Consider the following 14,150-nt stretch of genomic DNA (forward strand, 5'->3'; position numbering starts at 1 on the left):
TGATGTCTTCCTCAATTTCTTTCTTTAAAGATTTAAAATTTTCCTTGTAGAGCTCTTTAATGTCTTTGGTCAGGTTTATTCCAAGGTATTTTATTTTTTTTGTGGCTATTGTGAATGGGAGGGTTTCCTTGTTGCACAAGTTTTTTATGTGTAACCCATGTTTACAGTCAACTAGCATACAGAAAGAAAGCAGAAATGACCCTTACTTTCAGGGAGATTTACCACGTAAAGATTATACCAGATTTAAAAAATGAATATAATATGAGACAAAATATGAATATCTTATATTTAAGCTATTTTCTGAAAGAAATGGGGCAGTTTGGATACTAGGTGTATTAGTTGTACTCTGGTAAAGAGCAGTCTTGCTTGACTTTTAAGCTGTGATGTGGCTTTAACTCCTCTGTTAAATAGCTCTAATTTTTTATGTCTTTTTTAAAAAAAAGTTATTTGTTTCCTCTTTGAGGTGTCATTTTTAGTGCTGTCAGGATGTGTTTACTGCTTTTAATTTGTTTTCTTATTTTAGAGTGATCCTGTTTCACTGTAGGCAATTTTGAAACAAAAATACTGATTCATTTCTTGCCTTTCTGTAATAAATATTTCAAAATGTGACAAATTGCAAAACAACAAAGGGTAACAAAACAATAGCAGTGAGCTTTGTTGGTTTTCTAAAATATTGTTCCGCTATTTCCTCATGTGGCTGTGAACCAAGCCTTACTGGAATCCATCCTAGTAGAGAGGATCTACCTTGGAGCCTTCTTCCTCCCTAAGGATTTATTTGTAGTTGTAAAGAGTGAGTTCAACATGTGAGCCTGGTGGTGGTGACCTCCTCTTCTCTCTGGAAGCTAAGGCAGGAGGATCCCAAGTTCAAGGCCTACCTGGGCTACAGAGCCACTTCAGGGCCAACCTGGGGATATAGGTCAGTGCTCACCTGGCATGCACAAATTCCAATAACAGAAGGAAAAAATTGCTTTAACAAACAATAAATATTCTGGTCATAAGCACTGTATTTATGAGAAAGCAGGGAGGCTTGTATGTGCCGCTTTGGTGGAGGAATTTGTGGAATGGACGTTACAGTGTCCAGTGCTGTGTATTACTGTAAGTGTGAATTAAGAGAAGTGTTGTTGTTGGTTTTGTTTTTAAAAGCAAGTTAAGATAAAGGCAAAACCAGAAAATATGTTCTAAGTAGAATTGTTTTTGTATTAGAAGGTTTTTTTTTATTATTTTTTATTTTTTGTTTTGGTCTTTTTGAGACAGAATCTCCCTGTAGCCCCAGCTGGCCTGGATTTGCTATGGAGACTAGGCTGGCCTCAAAGTCACAGAGACCTGTCTGCCTTTGCAGGGATTAAAGGCGTGCACCACCAGGCCCAGCTTTGTATTAGAAGTTTTTACAGTCTTATAGCCTCAAGCAACAAGAACAACAAAAGATTATTATATTTTTTTATTTTTATTTTATGTGTTGAGTATATTTCCTGCATGTATGTGAGTGCACCCGTGTGGTGCAATGCTGCAGAGATCAGAAGAGGGCTTCAGATTCCCCTGGAACTGGCGTTAAGGATGGTTTATAGCTGCCATGTGGGTACTGGGAATCGAACCTGGGTCTTCTGCAAGAGCAGTCAATGCTCTTAACCTCTGAGTTATCTCTCCAGCCCCACAAAAGATTTATTTCTTGATGTATTGTGTAAATAATCTTCATGTGTCCTGGTACCTAGGACTAGGTAGTCATGGGAGTTACTGTAGCCTAAATTTTGTATTTCCATATTCCGTAGCACCTTTATTCTTCTTTAATAATAACCACACGCTGCTCTAGAATAATAGCTCATCTTACATATACGTTATTTATTTGAGAGTAAGCTACTTGGGACAAAGATATTATTACTTAAGTGCCTGTATATTATACACACTCCATAATATTTATTGCTTGGTTAAATGAACAAATAAGTGAAGGAGCAATCCTGTGTAGTCCAAAAGTTTTGTTGTTCCTCCTTGAGAATTGTACTAGCCTCTTTTTTATTAATAAAATGTATTCTTCGACAGTTTTATATGTATATAATGCATTTGGGTTATTTTCACCCTCTGCCCTTTTTACCCCCCCATCTCCTCCTTTTCTCCCTTTGAGTCCCTTTCCTTTGTTCATGTCTTTTTGTTGTATGACCCACTGGGTCATCTGTGTGACCATGATTGAGTAACTATCCATTGCAGCATGGTGGGTTCACCAGTGACTCTCACTTCACCAGTGAAGTTAGTGACTCTCCTCCCAGCATCTATCAGTAGCCAGTAGTTCCCTAGGGGAGGAGAGGGCCCTACAAGCCCCTTTGCCATTAATGGCTGACTGTTGACAGGCCCAGTCTTGCACAGATACTTGAGACTATTTGCCCAGGGTCCTCTGATCTTGACAGTGTCAGAATGTGGTTTGATCATCATTCTTCTGGGCTAACCACAGATCCTTGTCACCTAACTTGATCTTAGTTAACACTATCTTCTCACAGAATGGCAGCATATTTCCTCAAGGCTACTAGGAGAATTGCTTTCACCCTTCATACTGTTTTATTCAGGAAGGGCCCAGCTGCTATTAAGGGCCCATCCAGGGTAATCTCCATTTTGATGAACACATCAGCTGAATGAGATCTTAATTACATCTACACAGTACCTTTACTTTGGTTCTTGTTATTTTAATTTATTTTTTGTTTTATGTGGATGAGTATTTTACCTGCATATATAAGTGCAGTGCCTGCAGAGGTCAGAATAGGGCATTGGATAGCCAGATGAAACTATTTTTTTCATTTTCCTTAAGGCATCTGAGAGTGTCCAAAATGAATTTGAAACAGTACATTGTTAGTGGTTAATCTATGAGGTACTTGTCAGTAGTCATATTCTCAGTGTTTTGGATGACCATGTTTTTATTATTATAGCATTATTTTCTTTAAAATGGTGGTAGTGGCAAAGATTTCAAAACATCAAAAATTTTCTCTGAAATGGTAGTTGAACATCTTCCCATATAGTCTTCAAATAATTATGCCTGGCATTTTTATAATACTTAATATCCTTGTAAAGTATATTTGTTCATCATATTCTTATAGATGGGAATTGGAGACCTGTTTTGCCTGATCAGTTTTTCCTTTGTAGATAGATCTATATACTTGTATTGTTCTGAGGGTACCTACAGACATAGTTTACTTTGATGGCAAAAGATATGTTAAGTCTCTTACTCCTGAATGTCGTCTTACTAGGTTCCTTATGCCTGTTCTCTAGAAGGTAGAAGGAATAGGAATGAAAAAGGATAGAATACAAGAAATACTGAATTTTTCAGGTGTGATGGCACATACCTTTAATACCAGCACTCAGGAGGCCGAGGCAGGTGGACCTCTGAGTTTGAGTCTAGCCTGTTCTATATAGTGAGTTCCAGGCCAGCCAGAGCTACATAGTGAGACCCTGTCTTAAACAAAAACAAGAACAAACAAAAATGAAATACTGAATTACATGACTACTGATTTTAGCTAGCATCATTTCCAGAAAAAGTTTTTTTTTAACTTTAAAAAAAGTTATTGATAATTTAATACATGCACATGTTATTTTTATCAAATCCACGCCCACTCCCTTCCAACACCTCCCATATCTCCCCATCACTTTCTTCTGAAAACTTCATGTACTCTTTCTTTCTTTTTTGTAAATGGGGCTTTTTGCTACTCTAACATTCCCCCCATCTGACAAGGTAATCCTAAAATCTTTTAGGGATTAGACAAAAGCTCCCAAATACGTTTGACATTTTTGGCCTTTGGAACGGAGTATGTTGTTAAGAGGCCCAAGGGCATTTTGACTTTTAGCCAAGAAACTGGCTACTTTTCTTTAGGTCTTTTTACCCTAACTGCCTAGCCAATTCTTACCTGCTATTCTTATCACACCATCTCCTGAAGAGGTTACCCAAGTTGCAGATAGGGAATTGGGAAACAGACTGCTCTGGCTTCTTCCATGCTGAACAGGGACACAGGATGAGCAATTGGGGTACCCCTTCAATAGGTCTATCTAAAAGACTCCCAGATTGCATAACTCTTGCCTGTAGGGTGAAAATAAAGTCCTTGATTGGTGAATAGTAGATGTGAAGGAGAAGTAAAGGCAAGAATAGTTAGCATTACAAGTTCTAGACAGGGAACCAGAAAAAAGTCAGAACAGGGCAAATTTCAAATGTTCATATGAAAGTCCATTGGGATTTCTTGACAAAAACTTCCAAAAGTATCCCTCTGTTGGGTTCCTCCTCATTTCCCTTTTGTCTGCCAAGGCTGGACTCTAGAGTGATGGACGCAGGATTTGTTTTTAGACACTTTGATAGCTGTTGGAGTGGCTAGAATAAGTGTCAGTTCCCTCTCAAAGGCTTCTAAATAGGGGGAGAAAATAAATTTAGCCATCATTTTAGAACGATAGTGGGTTGTCTCCCTTAGCTACAGGTGGGCACTACAGTATTGGAGACCAAGATTTGAATTCTTTTCATCTGAGCAGCACTTTGTGATTAGAAACAAAATCATCAATGAGAAATAGTTGTCTAAATAACATTTTTATGGACTTAGGCCTAATGTCTGGGACTTGTAATTCCTTGAACTCTTAAAGAAATATACTGGTAACTTTACTCTTTGGTTATACTTTCCTTTTGGGTGTTTAGGACCATACAGTTGGCCCAAATAAATCAATTTATTTTTACACTTAAGGTTATTTGAGGATCTGTTCCTCGGGGGTCACATGGGCTTGGAAGGAGCCCCTGGTTCCTTTCTTTTACCAGTTCTATATATGTGAAGATAAGTCAAAGGTCCTGCTTGACCAGGGCTGGCTTCACTTGGAAGCAAGAATGAAATGTTTCCTCTGAGTTGATCATCCTCTTTGTAGGCTGGACACCGGTTCAAGTCCATCTGGTGGGGTCTCCCTGTCTTCCCTGAACAAGAGGACATGTGACTTCCCACAGTTACAGGACATTTTGAGAGATGCTCCATAGTCCCCAAGGAACTTAATAGACCTTGGCAGGCAAGGAGCAAAAAACTGTCCTTTAAGTCCCTCTGACCAGATTAGTATAGGCATCAAAGTATGGCTGTTAAACATTCAGTAAGGTTAGTTCCACCATTCTGGTACTTTTAATAACCACGTGCTATGTAGATAAACTTGGGTAAAACCCAGACGTTCTCAGATAAACCTTGACTAGACACATATTTAGTTCCTTAAAGTAGTTGACTAAACTATGACCGTAGAGAATTTAAGATTATGTGTATTTTATTTTTGTTTCATCCTTTATATATCATAACAAACCTGTATAGACCTTCATCACTTGCTTAGGCCTTCTCATTTTTTCTATTTTGGAAAATATCTCCCTTCCCATATCTCTTAATCATCTTTTACATTCTCATTTTCTTTTTTTCATAATTATGAGACATAATAACATTGACAAATTTTCCATCTGTTGTGAGAATTCTTTTTCTAGGGATACTAAGCAATGTTTATCCTCTTTTAAGCTTTTAGTGTCAAACCAATGTTTAAAGTTTTCCTGGAAAACCAGTGAATTTATGGAGCTTACTTACAGAGATGGCTGAGGGGTTTCCAGCAAAAGATTTTAAGGTTTTTAAAGCCTTCTGCTCTATGCAAATGAGAATTAAGTGGAATTGGAATGAATAGTTTTATAATAAATTCAGATTTATTTCAGAAAAGCTAGTAAGCCAGTGAACCTTTGGAGGACAGTGGTAACAGCTGAGATTGAGCCTTCTCTCAGTTCTTCTTTTGAGATACTCCTTTCCTCTTTTTGCTTTTCCTCTCATGTTCAGACATACTCACTGAGACCTGTTCATTGGTTAGGTGCCAAAGATGTAGGTCTTCAGTGGAATAGTGAATACTAATAAATAATCAGATTTTTCCAAGATCTCATAACTTTTATCATCGGAAAATATTATAGAAAGTGTTTTGGAGTTTCAAAGGGGGCTAGGTAACCCAATCTGGAGGACTAAAGGAATGCTTAGAGACTCTAGAAGAAGCAATGTCAAATGAAAATGAAAGGATAGGACTAATAGAAATCTAGGGGAAAGAGGAAAGGCTCCTAAAGCAGAAGAAGCAGACTAGGGAACTGAAACCTGAAAGAGCTGTGTGTGACTAAGCAGAGTGTAGCCAGAGCGGGGAAGGGTAGAGAAATAGGTAGCTGTGACCTAGTTAAAGAGTTGGACTTTGTCCTTATGTAGTATGTGTAAATTATTTCAGATCCAATTTACATGTCAGAATAACAGTATAGAGGAATAATTTGGAGATCATCAGACTTCAGACAATGACACCAGTTAGGAGGAGCAACACAGAGACAATGACGATCTCTCTAAGGCAGTTAGTAGAGGTGCAAGAAGTATATGATTTTGAGAGATTTAGAAGGTAGTTTTTCTTGCTTTTGTATTTTCTTTATTTTCTCTTTCCTTTGTTCTATCTTATGTCTCCTGAAAAGGAAAATAAGCACATTTATAAGGAATTATCTTCTAGTTTCTAAGGATTAGTGATCCTTGATGTTCAAAACACTCCTTTCCCCTTTTATACTTTTGTATCCTTTTAATGAGTTTTGACAAAGAGGCTTTATGGTACAAATTGTCTTATTAACTGATTTTTATGTTTAGTCTCTTTTTTTTTTTACATGAACTTATAATGAAAGATCCCTGGGACAAACTACCTTTAAGCCAGGCTCTGGTGTACAATTTGACCTTTTCTTAATGGAAAAACCTACATTTTCTTGTATTGTGCATTTTCTCTTATAAGGAACTTGCTTTAATATATTAAGTGGCTAGTTTACACAATTATAACAGCCAACACTGTGCAAGGGGGAAAAACAACTCAAAAGTTTATCAGCTAGGGTTGTGATTCAAGAACTACTGTCATAAGCACCTTGAAGGAAGACTTGTTGTCTTGAACAATTTTTTAATTTTTTTTGTTGAATTTCTGTAAATTTCATACAATATATTTTGATCATATTTAGATCCTCTCCTCCATCTGCATTCTTCTTACTGTCATCTGCTCAATTGCATGTACTCTATTTTACAGATACAGACAAACAGACACAGACACACATAGGTGCACGCACGTATTTAAGGCCTTTAGAGTCAAATTTGTATGCAAAGTGTCATTTGGTGTGGATCCATCCACTAGAACCTGGTTAACCTACGAAGTGTCGCACCCTTGAAAGAGACTTACCCCTTCCCATCAGCCATCAGTTTCTAATAGTTCCTCATGTATTGTAGGGGTTTTTACTTCACCACATCTACTGTATTATTATTTTGACATTACATAAAGGCCTGTCTATAATACTACCTTAACAAACATCTTCATAGGCAGTATTGCTATGATAGAGCAATAGAGAGATGTCAGTTTTATGACTCCAAAGATCTACTATGTATTTTGTAAACACATTTCAGTTATATTTTGGCAGTAAGAGAGCAGGAAGATAATGCTTCCATTAAAGTGATCAACTATGCGTGCAGAAATTGGGTAGGAAGATTTGTGAAAAGCTTTCAGGTGAATCTCATTTCCATGTATAAATTGCTTCTGCTTTATATATAACTGTCTCATAATGTTTGGGGGTAATTCAGCAAGTGAAGCACTGGAAATGTTTTTGTTTGTTTGTTTTTGTTTTTTTTATTTTGCATGCTGATCTTAAAGAAGTATATAAATTGCTTTATAATAAGTCTGTCTGCTGCTCATTTGTTATATTAACCTAATCTTTTCTCCCAGTCTTTTTTTCTGTTTTCTTAAACAACTAGTTAAAAATTTAATTAACTTTTACTCTTTCAGCTTTTTTATTTTCCATTCTTAAAAGTTATCAGTAAAAACAAAAATTCATTTTTACTGTCCTACTTGGCACAGGGTTTTTTCATGCTTCAGAGCCCTAGTATTTCAATGGTAACTTTGACTGAAAATGAACTATCAGAGAAACTTAACTATAACTTAAGAGAGTTCTGTCTTATCTGAATACAGTTTAAATTTTACAACTGAGTGAAATTCATTTTAACATTCACTTACAAATTTCAACACAGCATGCTTCTTGGTACAGTATTTTACTTAACATTGTTTTAACTTCTTTTATCAGAAATGCATTCTTGTTTCTTTGTAGTGCCTGTCAATTCTGATCATCTCCTTCTCCTTTTTTTCCCTCTTGACTGTCCATCTGTATACCAGATTTCCTCCTCTGATGCTCCTCTTCAGCCTTTGGTATCCTCTCCTTCTCTTCAAGCTGCTGTTGAGAAAAACAAAATAGAGGTATAGTATCTGCATTTGTGGTATTCATTGATAAGTGAGCTTCCCACAATGCCGTGATTTGCAAGCATTAGTAGTAGTTCTTGATTTAACTATTCTCCAGTATGAAAAATATCAAGTATATTAATTTCATGAATCTCTTACTATTTTACTATATCTGTATTTAATTTCAGGATGACTGATTTATTGGGCTATTAATATATGTAGCCATTAAGCAGGTTTTTTGTTGCTGTGTTCATTACTACCTTATAGGAACTTTAAAAATAATTGGATGAGTTCTTTGATCTATTAAGAAAGTCTGTGGTGAAAAAAATTCTTTTTCTTACTATGGTTTTGTTATTATAAGCTCTTGAAGAAAGGTACTGCCAAATTTTATTTTAGAAGCAATTCCAGCTATCACACAGACAGAAAAATGTATATTGTATGAGATCATGAATTGAGAATCATGAATGATAGCTGTTTAGGTATATTCTGAGTGGAAATGATAAAGGTGCATGTTACTACCACTATGTATTTTTCAAGTCTTATGTACATACATTTGAGAGTTTAATTTTCTTTGATTCTACAGTTTTTTTTCTTTTGTTACATTGCTTTAATTTGTTTGAGGCCTTCTTTCATTTTTTTGTGCGCCTGTTTCTTAATAAATGACATGCTAGACATGAGGAGCACAAAGACAAAATCTATCTCTGTCCTCATGAAGCTTACAGTCTAGTGGAGGAGAACAGGTAACTAAACAGCAGTATAGAATTCAATGTATTTATGCTGTGACTAGTGTAACTGCTGCTATTGACATGGAAGCTATAACCTTTTGATGCACCTTATATTCTGAATAGGTGTTGGAGCTAAGAATTAGGAGGCATTTCAAGTAGAGAGAGCAGCTTGTGAATAAAATGTCTAGTTAGACAGGTGTGGTGGCATATGCCTTTAGTCCCAGCACTTGGGAGGCAGAGGCAGGCAGATCTCTGTGAGTTCGAGACCAGCCTGGTCTACATAGTGAGTTCCAGGCCAGCTGGGGCTGCAGGGAGACTCTCTCAAAAAGACCAAAAATTTTTTTTTTAAAAAGTCTAATTAAAGTATAGTGTTTAAGGACTTGCAGATTGAGTGGCATGAGTGAAATGGAATGAGAGAGGGAAAGAAATGTATATGGGGTTGGGGGGGTGAGCTTCTTGAGAGACCACTGAAGTTTGGTCTTTATTCTGAAGCCCCTTATGAGTTTAAGAGGATAAGATTTTCTTATAACCCTGCTCTACTGGCTCCAGGCAAGTGAATTTTGTTGTGATTGGGTAAGGAGAAGGCTTAAGGACCCAGCTTAATTTGTGAATAAAATGCAGGAGGTATCTGCTAAAATTGGGACACTGAATGAAAGAATACTATAGTTTTGAGAGATTTTTAAGATGAAATATATAGGATTTAATAATGGTCAATTACAGAGGTGCTTCTGGAAGCATGTGCTTCCATTTCTGACTGGAGCATCAGTGGCACATGATGGTGTCATTGAGTGAGGTAAGGATACAAGCTGAAGAAAAGGTTTGAAGAGAAGAAAGAAAGGGAGGTAGATCAAAAGTTAGACATACTGGGGCTGGAGTCATGGCTCAGTGGTTAAGAGCACTGGCTGCTCTTGTGGAGGACCCCAGGTTCAGTTCTCAGCACACACATGACAACTAACAGCCATCCGTAACTAAAGTTCTAGGAATCTAATGCTTTTTTCTGGCCTCTGTGGGCATTGCATACACAGATGCACTTACATACATACAAGCAAAACACTTCATACACTTAAAATAATAAATAGGGGCTGGAGATATGGCTTAGCAGTTAAGAACACTGGTTGTTCTTGCAGAAGGCCCAGGTTCGAATCCCAACACCCACATGGCAGCTAACAACTGTCCATAACTCCAGTCCCAGGGGATTTGACAGCCTCTTCTGACCTCTGAGGGCATGGCATGACACAGGTGCACTTACTGACATGCAGGCAATACATGCATACAAGTAAAATAAAAAATAATAAATAAAATTTTTAAAAAGTTAAAAAAATAAATGGTACTTAAACTTACAGGTATCTAGTAGGTAATTGAACATACAACTTTACAGCTCAGAGATATGGGGATATGAGAAATGGAGATCCAGATCCTGAATAGTGTGCTGAATGACAGGAAAGCCATTTCTATGAGACTAGCAAGTTAGCACACTTGAACTTTTGAATTATTAGCACAGGAAGAGAAGTTCATGGGGAGATTGAGAGGTAACTTAGGACCACAAAGTACAGGGTAGAAAGTGAATAGGCTCTGGTGATTTGAGTGTTGTAGAAGGCTTAGGTTAAAAGGAGGCTCAGGGAAAGGATGACTAGGAATGTGGAGGTTGACTAGAGAAAATGGAAAGGGGTCAATGGCAAGTTTGTCCTTTTCAGAATTTGCCTTGAAGGTATTTTTCATGAGGAATGAGGATCCAGATTTCAGAAAGCAGTAATCTTATTTGGTATTCTCCAAAGTCTGTAGCTTAGGCTCTACATTTAGAATGTTTATGTATTTTTGTTGTTGACCCTTTCAAAATTCATGTTTCTGTGTAAAGTTTCTAATGTTTTGGTGCTCTGTATGGTATACCTATGTAAATAGGTGCTTAACAAGTATGTATGTAAGGTGAAGTATGCACACACCCTTCCAACAGGAGTGCACAATAAAAAACTATGGAGGTTATACACTTTTAATCATATTGCTCACATATCATTTGATTATAATAAACCTAATACATGATTTTCTCTGTCTCATTAGACTTGACTGTTTATACCATTTTCTTGAATAGGAGGTCTGCCACTTCATCATATCTCTTACATGTAGAACAGCCAAGTTTCAGGAACTATTTTATAGTATTAATTGCTGTTGTATTTTGTTCTTTACTGAGAAAATTGTTGAGAGCAATTTACATTCTCGAGGCCCTCTTTTTTTCTGCCTTTCTTCCCTTCTTTTTTTCTCCCTTCCTTTCTTTGAGTCTCATTGTAGCCCAGGCTGCCCTTGAGTCCCTGATCTTCCTGCTTTCTCCTTCTGAGTGCTGGGATTTGCAGGTGTGTGCTGCCATTTTTCTGCTCTTCCATTTGTTCCTTCAGCAGCTTTTAATCTGTGGATGGGATTCATCTCTGGGTCAGTGTCTGTGATCTGAGTTTAGAGCCCAAGCTGTTAATGTTTGTTCCAAGTGTGGATTATTATGCCATATCTGGAATCAGTAGATGACAGCTGTATTTCATTAGCTGACATTCTAGTATAAAAGGAAATCAAATCATGCTTTCTCCTGTTTAAATGTACTTAACTGATTTATTTTTGGCAATTTCACATGTGCCCATCAATCATAGTGATTGGGATGTCAGAATTCTTTTCCACTCATGATAATGGTTTCCTTGAGAAAGTAACTTTGTCTCTGCAGACTACTTCATCAAAATACCATATTACTGTGTATCTTATGAGCAATAGTAATCTCTTTCTCATAATTCTGGAGGCTGTGAAGTTCAGGACCGTGGCTCTGTGTCCACTTGTTTATTCATACCATGATACCTTCTTGCTGTGATCTCACTTGGTCTAGGGCCTCCTTTACAAGGACACTAATCCCAGTCATAAGGCTTTCACCCTTGTGACTTAACCACACTCCCTCCCCTGCCTCCAATGCTCTTACTTCTTAATACTATCACAGTGGTGATTTAGTCTCAAAGCATGTATTTTGACATGGCCACAAACACTCCAATCAAAGCAATAACAACTCTTCAAGGTTAAGAAGCAGTTTGCTTTTAGCTTATTAATGAGGATGTTGTAGCACTAAACTTTATTAATTGTATCTAGAAAGCATTTCTCTATATAAAAGATTTTTGCTTTTTTTCTTATTAGAGATAATTACTTCATAAAGTTGGGATGAAATGAGTTCAAAACACTAGCATTTATTTAGTAAACATTTGCTGTTACTTAAGGAATAACAACAGTAATAGATAGTGAAGCTCCACTGGTCTGCAGTGATGTTTGGTGTCTGTAGTCCATCAATACAAAGGGATATTGATTAGTTGTGGTATTTGGAGGATTACTTTCCTACTTTTTTACATGTGAAATAGGACAGTAATGACAATAATTGTTTTAGACAATTTTTGCAAAGATTAGATACTAAGGAAGCACTTAGTTGTTTTGGAAGTGAAGGTTTTGTTTGGCCTATAGATGGTGTTTCTAGTTATCCCCAAAGACTGAAATCTTCCTTTCCAGATTGAAGTCTCAAAGATAAGAGCAGATTTTTAGGTATTCTGAGAAATAGTCACCATTCTAGATGTTGTTCTTTCTTTTCTAGACTACTTTGACATATGATCATTTGGTAGTTAAAACAGATTGCTCTTTGTTTTGTCACTTTAGGTATTCAGGAAGTTCAACTTTAAATTGATTTTGTTTGTGAAAAGCATAAATGAAATAGTTTTAGAGAATCTTCTCTTAAGGAATTTTAAATACAACTTTTCATCCAAGTTGTTCTAGTTTACTTTTCTGTTGCCGTGATAAATACCATGACCAAAAACAATTTAGGAGAAAAGAATTTATTTCATTTTATACTACCAGGTCACAGACCATGGGAAGTCAGGGCAGGAACTTAAGTAGGAACTCAAAGCAGAACTCATGGAGGAATGCTGCTCTCTGGTTTTCTCACTGGCTGATGCTCAGCTACCTTTCTTATACAACCCAGGCCCACCTACCTAGGGATGATGCTGCCTACAATGGGCTGTGCCCTCTCGTATCATTCATCAATCAAGACAGTCTCTCATAGACATGGCTACAGACCAGTCTGATTGAGGTAATTCTTCAGTTGAGGTTCCCTCTTCCCAGGGGACTCTAGGTTGCTATAAAGCAATAACCTACACTTATTTGTTGGTGTCTCTGTACAAATGTACTCACCAATTTACTATTACACACATTGCTTGCCATTAAAATGAGAAATACATTAGAATTTTTCTACTGTTTTTAAACTTGTAGTTGAAGACATTGCTATTTATGGCATAAAGATCTTTGCTATGAATTTCTTTTAAAATTTGAGATCAAGACTTTTTTTCTTTATTCTTTTTTATATCTTATAACAAATGTTATGATTACAGTTTCTCATTGGTGTGGTACTGTATAGTTTGCAGTGCTGGTTGAGGTTTTTAGTACTACATTAAATTTATGTCTACTTGAATACTTATAAACTGTCACTGTATATATAACTATCACTGTATTACTATGTAAACTGAACATTGTTATCACTTCTCTTTTAATTGCCTAATCCTTTCTCCTTAGAGCTAATTAACATCCCGACCTGTCTGTCATGATAATCATCTTTGACAGGCATTCACAATCCCAAGCAGTGTAATTTTGTTTTATTTGAACTATGTATGAATGGTCACAAAGCCCTTTGAAGTTTTTCTTTCGCATTATAACATACCAGTGTTATTTTCGTTGATTTATACATGGTAAACTTAGTGTGATAGAGGTTGCCTCAAATACCATTTTGAATGCCCGGGTGCAAATTCAGTCTTTAGGTATTTTGACCAAATTCTATGTGTTTATCATGCTGCCTTGCCTGGGTTCATTCATTTATCTTTGTGTTTGCTACCAGGAAACTTGAGGGGCTAGGTTAGTCCTCAGTTGTAGAAGACTTAATTCTAGGTTTCCAATCACTTCTTCCCTCAAAATGCTGTAATAATGCTCTTTGTGTCATCTTTTAAAATTTCTCTTTGTTGGCATTTTGACCTTTACAATTTGTTGTTGCTGTTGTTAACCCTTCTCTCAATACAAACTCTGAGCATCATAAATGCCATTAACTGTAGTTTATTTCATTCACTTGGGTCTGGCTGCTATGTGCTATTTTTAGCATTTTTATGAGAAAATGATAATATTTCCTTAAAAAAAAAAAAA

General features: G+C 36.6%; 1 protein-coding gene across 5 annotated transcripts in view; it reads left to right on the forward strand.

The window, feature by feature from the left end:
• Smap1 (small ArfGAP 1) overlaps positions 1 to 14,150 on the forward strand; it is a 168,318-nt gene that overhangs the window by 95,289 nt on the left and 58,879 nt on the right. For 3 of the 5 annotated variants that reach the window (XM_008856288.3, XM_017795163.2, XM_008856289.3), the window contains one exon: positions 8,173 to 8,253. The exons of the other annotated variants lie outside the window; for them this stretch is intronic. In XM_008856288.3, coding sequence (XP_008854510.1) covers positions 8,173 to 8,253 — 81 coding nt within the window. The remainder of the gene's footprint in view (positions 1 to 8,172; positions 8,254 to 14,150) is intronic. 5 annotated transcript variants of the gene reach the window in all.

This window comes from Nannospalax galili, unplaced genomic scaffold (assembly GCF_000622305.1).
Source record: "Nannospalax galili isolate Female #2095 unplaced genomic scaffold, S.galili_v1.0 scaffold206, whole genome shotgun sequence".
NCBI classification, from domain to species: Eukaryota; Metazoa; Chordata; class Mammalia; order Rodentia; family Spalacidae; genus Nannospalax; species Nannospalax galili.